This window comes from Protopterus annectens, chromosome 9.part0 (assembly GCF_019279795.1).
Source record: "Protopterus annectens isolate FY-2018-M chromosome 9.part0, PAN1.0, whole genome shotgun sequence".
In the NCBI taxonomy this organism is placed as follows: Eukaryota; Metazoa; Chordata; order Ceratodontiformes; family Protopteridae; genus Protopterus; species Protopterus annectens.
This window is the reverse complement of record NC_056743.1, coordinates 1,487,889,747-1,487,909,151: the sequence shown is the minus strand read 5'-3', so window position 1 is coordinate 1,487,909,151 and position 19,405 is coordinate 1,487,889,747. Positions and strand designations below refer to the sequence as shown.

Here is a 19,405-nt window from a genome sequence, read left to right as displayed (position 1 = left end):
CTTCCTGGACTTCTGCATTCTACCACAACCTTTCCTTTTGTGCCTTATTTCCATACCTGGCCTGGCCGCATATCTTTTCTCTAGTCCTAACACATCCTGTTTTTAGGCTCTGACATTCTTATTCAACTCCACCTATTTGCTCCTCTTCTTGGGGTGCTAGTGCCCTGACTAATTCCTTGAACTGCTGTTCTTTCTCTCCAGTCAACTTCCAGGTCCTCAGCCTGGGCTCTGTTGACCTTAGAGCCTTCTCTGACCACTGCTTGCAGATGATTGCGGCGACTAGTGGTTTATGCCCCAGTGGCTTTTCCTTACTAGGAGGAAGTCTACCTGAGTTGCATGTTGGCTACTCTTGTATGTGATTTTGTGACTGTCTTTCTTTCTGAACCATGTGTTGGCTACTATAATTTGCCAGACAGAAGTCTGGAATGGCTTCTCCTTATTTATTCCTGTTGCCCCACCCATGCCGACCCAGGCAGTCCTCATATCCCTGTCCCCATATGTACATTCAAGTCACCCATTGTCCTGCTTTATCTAGTAGGTCCTCATTATCAACACCAATTCATGTTGTCCTGCTTTATCTAGTAGGTCCTGCAATGGCTGTTTGAATGCACTATTTTCCCACTATCACAATGAGATTATGAATACTGCCCTGTCATTACACTGGAGTCTGATTGCCATGAGTCTGTCTGATGATATCCCTCACTGCCTTCTGAAGCTTCTTTCTCACTACAATTCCTACACCATTTCTAGCCTGTCCCCCTCTTGAGTAGTAGAGTCTGGATCCCAAGCCAAGTGGCTTTGCTGTACTACCCTTCCATCTTGTCTCTTGGATACATAGGATGTCCAGCCTCATCCGTATAATTATGTCATCCACTTACAAGCTGTATCCTGTCAGTGAACCTACTTTAAGCAATTTTCAGTTCATGTTTTGCAGGTTGGTTGGTTTACATCCAGCTTTCACTCAACAGAGCCATCTCAGGTAGCCCAGGCTGGGCAACTAGACCATTAGCTAGGCTTTATGGTGGGCACACACTGGCCAATAGGAGCATATATAACCCTCCCACCATTAGCATGGGTCTCTGTCAGGTCCTCAATCCACTTATTACCTGTAACTACCCATGGCGACATTAGTCAACATGACTGAATCACCTAGAGCCATATTTTACACCATCAAGTGCATAGCCCTGCCATGACATGCAGTCTGTGACCCATGTTCTCCTATCCTGAGGATACTGTGCACCACAGTAGATACCCAAAGCGGTTGGTCTGTGCAACTCTTCCCCCTATAGGGCACCATGTAGAGTGTGTGCTGCTGCCCACAACTCCATTCATTGGTGAGTTTGAGATGGAAACACTCAGCATGTTTTTTTTGTGGGTGGAGCCCCATGGAGACACAGGGACAACATAGAAACTCCAAACAGACATTGGTCAGAGGTCAGGATTGAATCTTGTACCTTGTGTATGGGAGGTAAAGACCTTAACCATTGTGCCAACTGGTCTCTTATATAGATTGTATGCGTTTACATGAATCTGTCTTTCAAAACCACTACCATGATATATATTTATCTAACCAGGTTGTAGGGTATAAAACTTTCTCTTCAGCATTTTACATATATGACTTGCAGTTGAATCATCTGCACTACAAAATACATGTCAGGGGATGTATTTATATTCATGAGCAACCTTCCATAGTTCTAGTCTGTTATTTCTAAAAATGAAACAATCCCATACGCATTCTAAAACAGCACCTTGAATAATGCCAAGATGAATATTTGTAAAAGCAGAAGCTGACTTCATTATCATTGCATTGCTGGCATTTTCTTTCCGATGAAGCTTTATACTTTTTAATCCTTTTTGAATAGGTCTTTGAGAATGTAAACAGCTACCTCCTAGAAAAGCAAACCAAAACAAAAATAATGTGAAGGCTTCATTTACTGTAAAAAGATAATACATTTTGTAAACAGCGCCCTACCACAATGCTTTGAACTTTATAAACGAGATAGCATTCGATTTTACAGCATTCTATACTACACCCCCTCCAAATTATTTAAGATACAGAGTTATCAGAAACACCAACCTGAAGTAGAACAGATGTAGAATAGAACTGTCAAACAAAATGCAATGTATAGGTATTGGTGCTTGGAGAAGTAGTGCATGGGGCAGTGTGAACATAATCTGAAGTTTATTATCTAGTGTGACATTCCCGACAGGAGAGTGATTTGAATGCAAGTGTATTGGTTGCTATTGTATGTCTCATGGTCACAAAATAAAGCAGACTAATGTGTCATGATAAACCTAACAGAATCATTAGTAGGGCAAGAAAGGGACCCCCCCCCCCACTTCACAAACTCCAGCTAATAACCCCATTGGAACACTTGTTTTCTTCTTGTACTTGACCTTGCAATATTATGCTGACATTATGACGTATATAAAAATGACACAGTTAGCAGGGATATCTTGCCAAATTTTAAAGCAATGGATCAGTATTGCAGATATGTTGGTAGAGTAAGCAAGAATTTTTGCATTCCATCTAGACATTTTGCCAGTCTGTATGTCTTCCCTGTGTTCGCGTCAGTTTTCTCCAGGTCCTCTGGGTTTCCTTCCACATTCCAAAGACATGCATTAGGTGGGTTGAACACTCTAACTTGGCCATTGGTGTGAGTGTGTATGTGAGTGTGTAGATGGGAAGAAGAGAAATCGCAGGGCTAGCCACCTGGCAGTGTGAACCTTCGCTCTAGATAATTGTCACTGCTAAATAGACACCTCAACCCCACATGTAAAAGTGGGAAAAGGGGGTTCTGGCTGGATGGATCTAGACAGTTTTCAAATATAAATTAACAGCTGTCCTTATGATAGGACCGCTCAAATTGTGCTAAATAGTTTGTTTTAAGTTCTCATAAGGTTCGTCTCTGATGTATTTACTCTGTAACTTCAAGGTTAAATCTGAAGAAGATGCTAGATTTCAAAAGATGTGTCCATTTTTCAGAATAAATTAGTACTCAATGTATACACATTTTCATAATGGGTATAACTGCTCAGTTCAATGAAACTTCACAAAAGAAATGTCTTCCTTTTTAATTACATGTTTTTTTGTTTGATACCTAATTGTTTGATTATCACTATTCTATTTTATATAAAAAAGCTATTTGCAGTTTGCATATAAGATGTCCTAAATGCAAGTTACAGGCACTGGATTAACAAAAATATAAAGAAAGGAAAGAGTATTAACATACAAGCTATACAACCTTTCAGCTGACTGTTGTTATCTGCAGAATGCTTTTAAAAATGATGCATCCCTTTATATATCCCAAAACTGCATATAAAGGACTGCTGCATTATGTTTCTGCAAATGTAGAAACCTAGTCATTACTTTTCTGCATCCCCGGAGAAAAGTTGGCATTTTCTTTCAGTTGAAGTGGCTTGCTATTTTAATTCATTTTGCATGGTCTGTGTGTGGGTAAACAGTCATCTTATACAACTGCAAACAGAAACAAGAAATAATAAGGTGCTTGTGAGTGGAACAAAATAAGGAATCGAACTTTCATTGCATGCTGATTTTCATAGCCTACCAATGCCAGATTTTTCTGAAAACTCTCTGTGATGTTTATTAATTAATGAATCCAGACTAGCAAAAAGCTGAACATTATTGATACCCTGACGTAAACACAATTTTTATTATGCTTTTTTTTTATTCTCATCTGATGTATCTGTCTTTCCATCAGGCCTTCTGTCCAGTTTCTATACAGGCTCATTTGTTCCTCTTATTGTGGTGTAGCTTGAGCACCTGTGGTTGAAGCAGTCACCCTGTGTGTGTGTGTGTGTGTGTGTGTGTGTGTGTGTGTGTGTGTGTGTGTGTGTGTGTGTGTGTGTATATATATATATATATATATATATATATATATATATATATATATATATATGTGTGTGTGTATATATATATATATATATATATATATATATTTATAGTCACAGAGTACAAATCACATGCCCCCATACTTTTGTGAGGGCCAGGTACATGATCCCAAACTATTTTGTTGGTGCTGGGCACTTGCCCCCAAACTATTGTTAGGGCCAGGCACATGATCACAAGCTATTGTGAGTGCAGGGCACATGACCCCAAACTATTGTTAGGGTCAGGCACATGCCCCCAAACTATTGTGAGGGCCAAACACATAACCCTAAAGTGTTGTATGTGTCAGGCACATGCCCCCAAATTATTGTTAGGGTCAGGCACATAACCCTAAACTATTGAGAGATCCAGGCACATGACCCCAAACTATTGTGAGGTTCAGGTACATGACCATGAACTATTGTGGGTGCTGGGTACATGCCCCCAAACTATTATTAGGGCCAGGCACATGATCCCAAGCTATTCTGAGTGTTAGGCACATGTTCCCAAACTATTGGTAAGGCCAGGCATGTGACACCAAACTATTATGAGTGCCAGGCATGTGACCCCAAACTATTGTTAGGGCCAGGCACATGATTACAAACTATTGTGAGGCCAGGCACATGCCTCAAAACTGTTGTGAGGGCTAGGCACATAACCTTAAACTATTGAGAGGTCCAGGCACATGGCCAAACTATTGTTAGTGCCAGGCACATTCCCCACAAACTGTTGTTAGGGTCAGGTATATGATCCCAAACTATTTTTGAGGGCTAGGCACATTCCCTCAAACTATTATAAGGACCGGGCACATGACCCCAAACTGTTATGAGGGCCAGGCACATGGTCCCAAACTATTGCACTTTATATCATACACATCTGTTTTAATGAGACATCAGCATTCCTGAAGTCTGAACTACATAGATTCATAGGTTAATAGATTGTTATTTGGCTAATGACCGTTAGGCCCTTTATAGGCTTACCTGTGAATCAACCAAATTTGTCCCAAACACCTTGGGCATCAATTAGAAGGGGGCATGTTAATAAGTAACTAGGAAATCTGTGGGAGGAACGTTAATCGGAAAATATTTTACTTACTGACAGCCTTTGTCCATCATAGACATGGGAGCCATACCAGAGATGAATTCGCAATTTCCCACTCAGTGGTCAAGATTTCATTTGAATAGGATCAGGTATGAACTCTGCTTCACATACATGGGAAGCCTATTCATAGCAAGGTGATCCTTTGAGTCACATATGTGTCCCTTCAGTATGTTTTGTTTATTTCACAGGTGAAGTTCTAATCCTTGAATCTCTTCCATAGGATAGACAAAGTGGCATCATACTCTTACCAATAATTCTCTACCCTATATTTTTGCCTTGTCCATCTCTCTGGTTGCTGGTCAGTACAAGGCCATCTGGCTCACAGTCAGGGCTTTAGCAGTCTCAACTTTTCAACATACATACTTGATCTCACTGGTAAAATAGTTTGTATCCATTTCCCAGACAATGTAGCATGTGATTTTATCATCTGAATATGAGCTAGTTTAGACCAGAAGTGTTATATTTAAAGCTTCACTATTGGTGTTCTAATCATTAACATTGTATTTAGGTCCTTATTGTTCTGATGCTAAAATAGATGGCATTTCAAATACTCGCTACTGGAATTCATATATTTATATACTTATATACAAATAAACATACAAATACTTACAGAGTTGATTTTAGTTGCCATTGCATGATAGTGACTTTCTTTAATTTTCTAGCTGGTTTGAGTCCTGCTGAAATCCAGCAGCTGTGGAAAGAGGTGACTGGGGTCCACAGTATGGAAGAGAATGGCATTAAGCACGGGGGGTTAGACCTCACAACAAACAATTCTAACTCTACTACCTCCTCCACTACTTCCAAAGCATCCCCACCGATTACCCATCATCCCATGATGAACGGGCAGGCTTCAGTCCTTAATACCAGGAGAGACAGGTAAATACAAAGAAAACAGCCTTTCAATTGAAGTTTGTTTGTGAAGTCTGGTGACTAGAATTTGTCTTGGTTGTGTGATAATTCATTCATTTTGCTGTCATATATGGTCAACGCTGTTTGACAGAAAAAAACAATGTTTTCTTTCTGCTGAAAAAATAGTTTAGATTTATATAGAATTAATTAAGTAGTGGATTTAAGACTTCTTACTTGTATGTATTCCATAGTTATGCACCATCTGCATAGATTTAACTTTAAAGAAACATTTAAATGTGTTGATTTCTCTGTAACATTCTACCTGACCATTTCCCTCCACAACAGAACAGAAAAAAAAAAATAAAATTCAAATGCCATGTGATAGATTATCTAACTTCTCAGTACTTTGCACTTATGATGGTTAAGTTTTGTTGTAAGAATACTCATTGATTACAACATATTGCTTTATTACTTTTAATTTTGGCCAGTTTGAGTGTCTTAATACATTTCCAACACAGATTTGCATATTTTTTCAGTTAATTTTCCAGGTAAGCTTTTAAATAAGCAATGTATGTTATGTTTCAGACTCAGACTCAGATTCAATAAAATTACAGTATGTAATCAATTAAACTACTGCAACTACAGTCCAGGGATATATGCCTAATACAAAGGATTATAGAATCTATCGTTGCGGCCATGTTTTTTCTGTCAGAGTTTAAATGACTGTTTTCTTAGAAGATTTTTGTTTTCTTCCAATACTTTCAGTCACTTGTATTTATGTTTTGATAATGATAAATTGTTTTTCACGTCATCTAACAGAGCAGTCCAGGCTGCCTATATGACTGGCGAGGCAATGTGTGTGTGTGTATCAGCGAGAGCTGCACAATTAAGCTTTATGTTTTCAGTATTTTATTTGCTGTATTGAGGTCTCTGAGAAATTCAGTCAGTGTCTATACTGAATGTGTTTTTATATCACTTATAAAAATGGACACTAAAACAGTTTAGTAACATTGTATGTTGTATTTATGGAACATATCCCAATATGAAAGGTATTCATTGAGAAGCTCAAATGGTGCATGTGGCTATATTTGTTGATATTTTGGTAAAATAAATTTAGAATAAGATTAAGCAAATGCTAGTCCAGTAACAAGGCAGGAGTGTTAGTGATTAGAATCTTGGTTTGGGTATGACCCAGAATTGTCATTGGCCCAGACACGAAGAGTCAGTATAATCGCTTACTTATCTGTTATCTTCTGAGGTCTGGATTATGTTACCTGTTTGCACACTAACACTTAAACTTGCAATTTAATAGCATTGTATTATGAAGTCTTGGGGAGGATACATTCTGGTAGAAAGTTCTTGGTGGCATGCAGGGCTGTTTGCCTTTGTCTCTGTTCATGTACGTTCTTTGGGAAAATATTCAAGATGTTCGCTGTGGTTTAAATTTGTTAATGTAAGCTAGAAACACTGCAGCATGAAAGATGGTATACATTCCATTAGTCAAAAAAGGAAAGAAAGAAAGAAAAACTACAGACCCCCCCGCCCACACACACACACACACACACACACACACACACACACACACACACACAACAACAACAAAGGGAGATCCATGGATGGGGGAGGAGGAGCTTATCCATATCTTCTGAAGAGTACTGCTCATTTTGCTACAAAGCCAAATAATACCATTTTATTTATTTTTAAGTAGTTATTATGTAAAAAATAAGAAGACATCACACCATGCTTGAAGACCATTTATTTATTAAGAAAGCCCTCTGCAGCTACAATCCAGTGTTAATCATTGCACTACACATAATGACTTTAAGTTTAAAATATTTGCCTGAAAGTTATCACATTAACAGATATAGCCTACAGGAGAAAAGCTATGTGTGTGTATATATATATATATATATATATATATATATATTTATATATATATATGCACACATATATATGTGTGTGTGTGTGTGTGTGTGTGTGTGTGTGTGTGTGTGTGTGTGTGTGTGTGTGTGTGTGTGTGTGTGTGTGTGTGTGTGTGTGTGTGTGTGTCTGTCTGTCTGTCTGTGAGTGTGTGTGTGTGTGTGTGTGTGTGTGTGTGTGTGTGTGTGTGTGTGTGTGTGTGTGTGTGTGTGTGTGTGCATTTCTTAATTCCTGTTTCAGAGACTTTATCTCTCATGTTGCTGAAATAACAAAAAAAAAATAAAAACATAAAAACAAACAGACAGGTACCAAAGGCCCAATGTGTCACTGAAAATGTAAAATTACAAAAAATCCACTACTGAAATAAGTTGCATGGTTATGCTAGACTCATGAGTTAAAAAAGAAAGAAAGAAAGAGAGACTGAGAACATGAGTCAGTAGACTGATGTTCAGGCTGATGCAATTATCTTTCTTTCGTCCACTGGTGTGCATTTAAGTGCCCTACAATAATACTGCGCACCTCAAGGACTAATGTGACCACAAACACAAGCCATTGTGTGTCAGTCTTGCAATCTGACAATAATTTACTTAAGATAAAGAAACTTAAAGCACAGATACCAGTGCTGTAATTATTAATGCAGCAACAATTACATGCCATATTACACAGTCTAAAACTTGACAACATTCTTTTACTCCATTTCTAATTGACATACAGAGGCTTGCAGTTGTATCATTTTACACTGTTGTGCTCATGTTGGTAATTATATTAAATTATATTCTGCTAAACTTCAGACTGAAATTCCATGTCTCATGGACACATCATCCAAAAACCACAAAAGAGTAAAAGCATGCTTTGAGCCAAATAGCTTTATGAGTTATTAAAAGATGTGTATGATTGATGGAACATCTTTCCTGTCAGCAGGGAGTTTAGCAGTATTACACTAAAACCATTTGCCTTATTGTACCCATTTCAGGAATACTGTACACATATTTCTTTTTAAGATCTGTTTTGCATCAGAATGTGCAGATATTTGAATTTAAACCCACTGAAGCTGGTGTTACGTGCCCTGCGCAGTGCACGTTCATGAGTTATAGTGTGCACCACGTCAGCTACATGAGCTCTGCTGACTGTTCAGCAAAACTGGGGTCAGTAATAAAATTAGTCAGTTATTTTTATAATCTGAATTTCTAGTAATAAAGCAGCATTTTATAAACCATGCTGCATTTATCTCATTAAATGAAAAAGTAGTACTTTGTGCAAATCATTTCAAAAGCAACAAGATATTGAAGGATGTAATGTTTTTTTTTTCAGTAAATACCATCAAAATACAGTCATGGATATTTTAAGTGTCATAACCCTGCAGGATTTTATATTGTTCTAGTATAATGTTCTGTTTTAGAACAGAAGTTCTAGACCTGAGATATTGCAACATATTTATTTAATATTCCCTGAACAATGCTCATGAATTTATTCACGATGTTACAAGAAAAGTTGCAAATTAATCAAAAGTCTGTCCTGTAAGTTACTGGCACATGATGAAATACAATGCCCAGAACATTTTTCTAATAATAACAAGCATGTATGAAGTACCAACCTAGGTCTTCCATTTTCTCATCACAACGTGCCTTCCCTTTCTTTTAATACAACCCAAGCATGGCACATACAAAGAAAACAAAAACTGAAGCATACTTTTACAGATTGCTGCTTGAAGCTCTTTCTGACATTTCTCTGCACACACCAGATGTTATGTGTTTCCCCTTCTCGTCATCTGTGACATCCTGTAAACAGGGAGGGATAGCTCCCCCACAGAGTTATACAATCTTAGGAAAACAAAATGATTAGATAACTCACTGACTCTAGGTGCAAGGTCAATGAAAGTTTTAAAGCAAATAACTGATGTCTCTCTTTGTGATTAGTTTCACACCTCAGGTAAAAAATGTGGCTTGGAACTAATGCTTGCTAGCTTATACAAAACCACTAAATAGGCTAAATTCAACATTAAGTGCTGTTAAGGGAAATTGCTAGCATAAAACACTGTCCGAAAAATAAAGCTGGGACTCTTGCCAGAGATTGCCAAAGTTATGAAAGCATCCAACATTGTTTGTAAATCACTGGGAAGGTGTTACCAAAGTAAATGCTCTTATTGCTATTATGTTCTCTGACGTTATATCAGAGAGGCAAACGTTCACAGGAAAACAAAATCACATCAGCATGGCAGCCCTCACATTAGGCTGGTTTCTAGTATAACAACTTAAATAATAATAGTAATAACAACCACTTAGAATGACGCAAGATATTAAGCACTTCAGAGAGCATCAAGATATGATGAGAGGATTGTCTTTCTTTTTTTTTCTTTTTTGGTACGTCTGTCCTTTAAAACAGAAAACTCATTACTATATTATCCAAAATCTACTTTCCATATAATATGTGCCAGTCGGTAAAGCTCTGTGTTTAGCGTTACATCACAGAAAGAAAGACAGACAGTTGAGTTATTAGTGAACAAGTTGTGAGCACAAAATGAGATATATGAAAAAACTCTGTGGTTAAAGTGACCAGCTTAATAAAAGACATTTAAAACATTGCAGTGCTCCAAAAACTAAATATGCATGACAAAAAAATGTTTACTAAAATAGTCTGCTGACAATTATGATAAACTTTTTAAGACTTGTTACCTTTTTTTTTTTAACTGAAGTATTCAAACTTGAGCAGGTTAAATATATTTTGTTATTTCATGTTACAAGTTTGGTATTATTCTGTCTGTCTTGTTTGCCAGGTTTTTATTAACTCATAAAGTCTTTTGTTATGATTTCTATTATACTCTGCACAAAATATACGGGATACTGTTGCTGAATTTTAATGCTGTATAGTTCAACAGCATACTTAAAAGAGAGACTTAAAAGTGGTTTCAGGATGCCTACAAAGAGTTTTTTATGCAGTAATACTGCTCTGTGTTTTCACTGCCAAAGACAAATGCACTGTTTGCTTTAATGCAGCAGATTCTTAATGACTGTACCGTTTATTTATGGGTACAGTTACACCAATGTCATCTTGCAAAATTACCAGACAACATTATACAGTCATCTTATTTTTATCTTTTATTAACAGCCATCTTTGGCTCTATTTCTTTCCTAATTGGAATATCATCTACCCTTGGCAGTTGAACTATTCAATAGAATGATTAATTTTTCCTGACTGCTCTGAGCTCAATTGACCTGTTTTGACCTGTTTGTCACTGATCGTAACCTGACAGGCGCTAGCAGCCTCCACCGATTATGGCTTTTGAGATGAATCTGACGCCGTGTTCTTTTCCTACAGCTCATCACATGAGGAGACTGGGACATCTCATACTCTCTATGGTCATGGCGTGTGTAAATGGCCTGGCTGTGAAAGTATTTGTGAAGATTTTGGGCAGTTTTTAAAGTAGGTTGATTATATTCCTTATTGTTTTAATATGTTGTAAGTAAACTGTGCTTTCTCTCGTATATTACAGGACATCATTCCTTCTAGGAAATGTAATTACCTCGACCACCTAGAGAGTTTTGAATTAGCATTTACATTTGAATCATCCCTACTGTTGCTGTCAAACCTCAGAAAATATGTTGAGGCTTATTTGCCAGCACTGTTTCAGCTGTTTTACTATGTGTATCTTTATCAGCATCTATTAAAACATAATGATAATATATAGTGTTTACCTTATTAGTGATTATATTATTGTATTCCACAACACCAAGAAGTGTGTCTACTGTATATAGACAAAACAGTGGAAGCAAATGTTATCTAAAGCACTGTCGTGTGAAATTTCCAATCAACATGTCATTAGCTCTTCTGTTTGGTGTGCTGGTGACTTAAGGGGTGCATAGGGTATAAGGATTCACCTGTATGCTTATAAAAATAGGGTAGAGAAGCCATGTTAGAGATTCCACAAAAAAGTGAATTCCTTACATGCATGACATGCTGTTGTACCTTTCTTCCTTAGAAGGCAGGGGTTTCATACTGAGTGTGGCAGTGAAGGAGACAGGATGTGAGTCTTATTTTAAATATCATTATGGATCATGTAAGAAATTCCTGTGGGACAAATGATGCACAGACAATTGTCTGACTAATGTCAGATGTTATGTTACTCCTTTTAGGCATCCACTCCACTTAAAATCCTGAAGCATGCAGGTTTATTCAGTTCTGATTCTCTTAGCAGAAATGGTGTACTATTAAAATAATTTGTGGGAAAATAAAATCAGCATGCTATAATTTATTTCATCTTTCTTATGTGATCCTTAATTTACAACTTACTATATGAATGCAATATAATCAATTACTGTGCAACAGACTGTTATATCACAAAAACAGAATTACTATATATCTTCAGCAAAGGGCAAAAGAAACTGAAGGTACAGAGGGAAATAAGCTTTGTAATAAGGTTGATAGCCTTGTCAGTGCAACTAGACACATATATGCAATATTAGAGTTGCATATATTGTATGACAAGTCAGCATTTTTTTCATATTCATCTTCCATACCCAGTCTGAATAAATTATTTTTCTGACCTAGGCAGTTTGCCTCAGTAATCCCTTTTGAATAGGATGGTGAGAAGACAAAGAATGGCAGTTTGATTATATGGTCTTTATCTAGTCACAGATGTATTTTAATCTACATTATGTCTGTGCCATGCTGAGTATCTCAAACCATTTATTTTTCTGCTAGTATGGTTGTTTCTTTCCACTTTTTCTATCAGAAGTGTTCCTAAGGCTGACTGAGCATGCAGTTCTAGGCACTTGCTAAATGTGGGATCCTTCCACACTACAAATTTCTTGTTGTCCTCCATGTAAAAACATAGTCAGTACTAAAATTCACATAAAAAGTGCTTGCCATATACTTTGTGTTCATGGTATCAGATGCACCTTTCTCAGTCCATCTTTCTCCACCTGACCTCTTGCACTGAGATGTTTCACTACCATCAGCCAGTGCAACATGCAATAGTACTTTGCCATTCAAGTAACATTTCATAAATATGATATTAAAAATAAAAAAACAAACATTATTGCAAAAGGCTTCATAGCTTTTAGTCAGCTACCAAAATATGCATATGTTTTTATTTTTCCCTTCTCTGGACATTATTACTTCCGGTGAAACATTTCTTGCATTACTCTGTTCTTGCGTCTTTCGGCTTTTCCCGGTTAAGGGTCGCCACAGCGGAACTCCAGTCTGCTAATGATTGGCAGTACATTTTTACGTGCTGAGTTGCCAGCCCTGATGCACAACCTTCAACGAAGGTATGCCCATTCACACATGTCTCCACACAGAAGACGATCTAGCTGAGAATCATTTCTTGCATTACTCTACTTTTAGGAAATCATTTGCGAGAGCTCAACTGTTATTCTTGGTATTGTCCTTGAAAACTCAAATTGCTTTCATTTGTAAGCAGTATAAAGTTGTAAGTAAATCACTGTAATGCATACAGAACTTAAATGTAATAAAAGGGACCTAAAGGAATACTCAGGTAGCATGATGTGTCAGTGATTAAGATCTTTACCTGACAAAAAAGAAATAAAATTAAATTGATAATATGAAAAATAAATACATTTTGCCTTGCAGCTCCAAGGCCTGAGGTTCAAACATAATCTTGAATCACTGAGTTTGCATGTTCTCCTCATGTCTTTGTAATCTTTCTTTGAATACTCTGGTTTACTTCTGCCTACAGAAGACATGTTGGTTGATTGGCTGTGCTAAACTGTCCACATGCATTGTAATTACTATTGACCTTATAGTCCACATCAAGACAAAGAATGACCTGCGTACCAGGTCTCTTATCCAATTAACACATAAATAAATAATAGTAAATAAATAAAAAAAATGATCTGTGTACTAGCAAGTATGAGTGCAAACACACAGCACTAGGGGGCAGTGCTGTACATGTTCATTTCATACCAGGGACTTCTGCAGATACAGCCACATAGCCTAAACAGGGAATCATTTCCTTCTTCAGACTGATTTTGTTGAGTACCTTGTACAGATCAAAAGGCAATATTTAATCAATACAGTTTTTGGTTGCTTTTTAAAGGAACTGGACCTTTTCTCCAAACTGCAGTCACCTCAGAGTTGATTATTAAACACAAAGGAATATAAGAGGCTCAACCTCCTGCATTTAGAGGTGGGATGCTTTCTTTGCCGCGCGAAAGGTATTATTTACTCTTAGAATTCTTTATTTTACAGAGCGGTCCATCTAAGGCCAGTTAACATAAAGAGAAGTGCCCATTTCCCCTTTTTAAATAAATGCAGCAAACCAGTTATTTGAAATTAATCTGGCTGCTGTTTTCTCCTGTCATTAAAGTTTTTTCCCTGCTGCGTATTGTGCATTTTCAAAATATCATGCATTACCTGGCCTTCAACTGTCTGATCGGTGAAACATATGGCATGCCTCACTTCTGGCTTTTTGTAGAATGGTTTTATATCTGGAAGCCGGTGTGCTGTTCCACTGATTCCCATTTCCCAGTACTTTATATATACTGGGACGGCATAGTGGTACAATATAATTGCTTCATAGAACTTGGTTTTCCTGTTTGGGTCTCATCATTGATGCCATCTGCGTGAAGTCTACATCTCCTTCCTGTGTTTGTGTGTGTATTCACCATTTCTCTGTTTTCCTTCTATTTAGTGAACTACATTGTAGCACAGTTCTATGTCCAGGTGTATTACAAAATCATGTACTTGTGCACTTCATAACTAAGTAGGCTGCAGCAGGTATTATATTACCAACAAGGTATTCTGTATTACTGTAGCTGTCCTTTTCTCTAATTCCATATAGTAAATGTACTGTCTTTATCTAGACTTCATCAAAGTTTACATTATAATTATTTTTCATAGGTGCTGCATCTCTGTAACTCTGCTGTTCATAAACTGTTTATTGTTTCATCAGTGAGCTGGAAGTGAGCCTTGGAAGTGGCATGACAAACCCTCTTTCTACAGTAACAAAAGAATCACTTGTTTGTGCTAGAAAGTGGTTTGTGTAATAAGGCACTATAATGGTAGATTTACAAATAATAATCTCATTGTTGCAAAATTCATACATATGGGTGGGTTGTCTGTTGTTGGTGGACGTTAGTCCTCACACAGATTTTTCAGTTGCTATATTTCCCGTAACTTGTAAGATTGCATTCTCATGCAATGACTATTAGAGAACAGCAACAAAGTGGGGCCAACCATGTCTGCTTTTCTTTTCTTTTTTTTTCCCTCAAAAAGATCGCAAAGGTACCACCAATGAATGCTCATGTGGCAAGCTAAAAGCCATAAATTATAAATGAAAAGAAGTTCATTTTCAGCAAGGTAGTCGAACACTAAGGATCAAAACTCACTTTTGTTGAAAACATATCACATAAAAAATCATGAAATAAAATCAAACAGTTTCTTTTGCAATCATCCAAAGAAACTTACGAGTAAATTCAGGAGCACTTTGAATACCGGTAGTCTCACAGGAAAGTTAGGCGTAAGCTTGGGATTAGGATAAGCATGCATTAGTAGAGATACTATGTAGCAGTAATGTCCATGGCATTGCAGTCTGTTTCTCTAGCAGGAGGTGATGCGTTAAACGACTGATGCAGTGTAGCATAGTCTTTAGAGCGTCAGCATGGAACTGTTTTATATAACTTAACCAGTGTTCAGGTAAGTCGGCTTATACAATACGCCAGCATACTGATGTACAGAACAGAGTCTTTGGCCTTGCATCCAACACCCCTTTCTCACCACAGTATCTGTGAACTTCATTTTCTTCCAGTGCCCATTACCTACATGCCCACAGTAACTGCTTTCCAAATAAATTATTGCTCACGCACACACACACACACACACACACACACACACACACACACACACACACACACACACACACACACACACACACACAAATTTCCACATAAGGCTGGTGGAATTTTCCAGTTCCTTATAGCTTTTGAGCAGGTGAGGTAGGTCTGCCCCAACCCTAGGTTGTGTTAGGAGCCCACAAGGAATCAGGCCAGTGTTGATCAGTAGCCAAATAATAATAATAATAATAATAAACATAAACGGTAATGTGCAGAACAGTCTGATCAGTTAGACATTGATATAGCTTGACAGCCTATAGTGCTAAAGAATACATTCATCTGAAATAATAAATAAATGCATTAATAAATACCAGCCACAAGATTTTAGAAGTAAATAAATCAAAACTTTACTTAGAAAATGAAAACTCTAGACAGCACTGAGACAAGTTAAATGTGCAGAGGTATATACATATGCGGAGAAGAAATTAAAATGATTACGTAAACAGACTACTTAAAAGGAAAACTCTAATTGATATTAGCTATATAACTTATTTGAGTCTTTCTCAAAGAATATTTAAGCCTTAACTGAAATGTTACTAGAAGAGTGTATATAAATAGTGGCACACCAAGGTCTTTGAGCATGACTTAGCAATAGGCTTCATTTCAAAGTATATACACTTATTACTGGACTCTTTTTCACATGAGCCAGGAGCAAATGATCCATTTTTTTTCTTACAAAAAATACAAGCTGGGAGTAGACCCAGGTGTTTGCATCTTGTTGTTACCTCCTGATACCTTGCTCTTTTATAACCTTAACTGACAGTTTCCTTTGTGTTAAATTTTTAAGGCCTTCCTTATAGCAACAGAGAAACAATACATTTTAGAAGCAACTCTCTGCATTTCACCACAAAAATTGCTGCATTTTCCAGCAGAATAAAATCACATAAAAGAGCAAATGCAATTCTCGTGCCACTGTTAAGACAGCTTACAAAAGCAATTTCACAGTATAGTTTCTGTTGCAGATAAAAAGCTTTAAATATATCTTGCACATATGTTCATAGGTTCATATGTAGGTACTAGGCTATCGGCCCAAGGGCCTACATAAGCCTGGCCAGCAAGGTTCCCTGGCTTACACCACCCAAGAAAGTTATTTTCCTGTGCCACTGTCGAGCAGAGTCACAGAAGTGATCCCCGGGGTGTATTTCCTATTTCCCATCCACTCATCAAGATTTTTCTTGAGGAGTGCTAATGAAGAACTTTGCTTGACATAGATGGGTAGCCTGTTCCAGAGTATGGGAAGTCTCTGGGACAGGAATCTATTCCTCCAGCATGTCCCGTTTATTGTGGTGACAAGTTTTAGGTCCCTAGAGCGTGTAGCTCGGAGGGATTGGGATTTCTTTAGGTGTAGCATGTCCAACAGCTCTGGGTTTGACATAGCTTTATATGTTAGGCAGAGATTACCTCTGAGTAAGCAGTATGCTACGGAGTAAAGCTGGAGTTTTTTGAGATGGTCAGTGTAGGTCATTTGTTTGAGGCCAGTAATCCTCTTTGTGAGGTACTTCTGTGGCCTTTCCAGCTGCTGCAGGTGTCTTGTGAGGTACATTCCAAAAGGGGCGTTGTACTCTATAATGGGTCTAATGAGTGTCGAGTAGAGGGGAACAATGACCTGTTTTTTCCTGGATGAGAACCCTTTTATGATGAGGTTTGCCATGTAGAAGGACTTCCTGACTACTGTGGCGATGTGACTATCAAAGGAGAGACTACTGTCCACCTGGGTCCCAAGGTCTCTTATTACACATTCGGTGTTAAGTAGATTGCTGTTGATGTGGTAGTTCATGGGTACAGAGTTTTTACCAAAGGGGATGACACTGCACTTTTTGGCATTGAGCTTGAGGCCATGGCTCTGACACCAGGCATCTGTCTCAGCAAGGCCCTTCTGTAGGATGTCCACATATTTTGGGGACTTGACTATGGCTCCTAGTTTGCAGTCATCTGTGAACTTCATTAGCTAGAGGCCTTCTGTGTTAGCCTATACTTCAGAGAAGTAGATACCAAACAGGAGAGGTCCCAGGACGGAACCCTGTGGTACTCCACTTGTCACTGCTTTGAGATCAGATTTGGAGTCTGCAACTTTTACAGTGTGGGTTCTGTCAGTGAGCTATTTGGCAACCCATCTTGTGACATAGGGATTTATACCTAGTTTAGTGAGTTTAGCTATAATTCCAAAATGGGGGATGGTGTTGAAAGCCTTGGCGAGTTCAAGATAGGCTGTGTGTACCAACTTAAAGAAGTCAATCAGGTTCAGGAGGCATGATCTCCCTTTCACAAACCTGAACTGGGTGGGATCCAGAGTTTGGAGGTTACCAATGTCTTTGTTTATGAGTTCCATGATGATACATTCCATGGCCTTGCAGACCAGGCTCGTCAGGCTAATAGGTCGATTGTTCCCGGGATCAGTGGTGGCTCCCCCTTTGTGGAGTGGGATAACAGTTGCTGTGTGCCATTCAGTGGGCACAAAGCCTGACATGAGGCTATGATTGAACATGGTGCTTAAGTAGGGAGCCAGTTCATTCTGAAGTTTGTGTAAAATGCAGCCTGGGATATTGTCCGGTCCCATGGATGCTATGTTTTTGCTTTAGAAAGTGCAGCTTTTACCTGCATAGTTGTGATTACAGGGACTCTGCATTCTTCCTGTATAGATATGGGCCCTTTGGGGGGGGGGGGGTAAAGTTAGCACTGAACCTATCTGCCAGGATGTTGGCAATATCAGTTGGTTCTGTAATTTTCATGCTGTTGTGCTGTAACTCAGTGCAGATCTGGGTGTTGCCATTGAGGTTCTTGACATAGCTATAGCATGCTTTGTGGTTGTCCTTAGAATTAGTGGTGATTTTGTTTTCGTAGCTAGCTTTTGAGGATCTTATAAGGGATCTCAGCTTCTTACTGAGGCTCTCCAGAGAGCTCCTCCACTCATGGGATTTTACGCTCTTTTGCAACAGTTTCTTCCTTCTGTTGTACAGTTTGTTTATGGCAGGGGACCACCAGATTGTCTTCCTTTTTTTGGAGGATAGCGTCTTGGTTCTGTTTGGGATAGCACGATCCATGCACTTGTATAAGTGCTTATAGAGTGCATTTTGTAGGATTCAGCAGTTGTAACTGTATTGTCCATCTGCATGGGTGTCATGAAGTTCACCACTTCTGTCTTAAGAAGCATGAAGTTGGCTTTGGAGAAATTTTTTACCTTGGTTTCCTTAATGAGGGTGGGAGCTGGATGTGAATATCATTGGTGATTAGCTTATGGTCGGATTGGACCAACGAGGAGTTGACTTCAGGTGTGGAACACCGGTCACTCATGTTGGTAATGACTAGGTCTAGAATATTATTGCCCCTGGTGGGTGTGTGGATAAGTTGATCCAGGGCACTGGAGTTTATGAATTCCAGAAAGCGTTGAGCTAAGGAGTTGGTGCATGAGTAGTTTTCCCAGTTAATGGTGGGGTAGTTGAAGTCACCCATTATTTGGGTGTTTGGTTGAACCCTAATATTTTCCAATATATCAAGAAAAGAGGAGTGGGAATCCTGGAGCATGGTGGGGGATCTGTAGCAAGCTACAATTTGGATTGCAGTTTTAGCCAGAGTTAGTTGCACTTGGATTACCTCGGATGCATTATGCTGAGCAACTAGCCTGGAGGTGTGGATATCCTTAATGAATATGGACACACCTCCGCCTTTGGTGCTTCGGTCCAGGTTACATGGCCGAAAAGTGTGGTGTGAGTTATAGCCTGGTAGTGCAGGGTGCTCTCTGGAGCTTTGAACCAGGTCTCAGTCACTGCACAGATATCGATGTTCTCCATTTTAAGGA

General features: G+C 38.4%; 1 protein-coding gene across 10 annotated transcripts in view; it reads left to right on the top strand.

Annotated features, from left to right (window-relative positions):
• The window catches only part of FOXP2 (forkhead box P2), a 756,067-nt gene that overhangs the window by 579,234 nt on the left and 157,428 nt on the right, over positions 1-19,405 (top strand). For 9 of the 10 annotated variants that reach the window (XM_044084429.1, XM_044084432.1, XM_044084431.1 and 6 more), the window contains 2 exons: positions 5,653-5,866; positions 11,075-11,179. In XM_044084429.1, coding sequence (XP_043940364.1) covers positions 5,653-5,866; positions 11,075-11,179 — 319 coding nt within the window. The remainder of the gene's footprint in view (positions 1-5,652; positions 5,867-11,074; positions 11,180-19,405) is intronic. The other variant, XM_044084433.1, reaches the window with a different exon arrangement.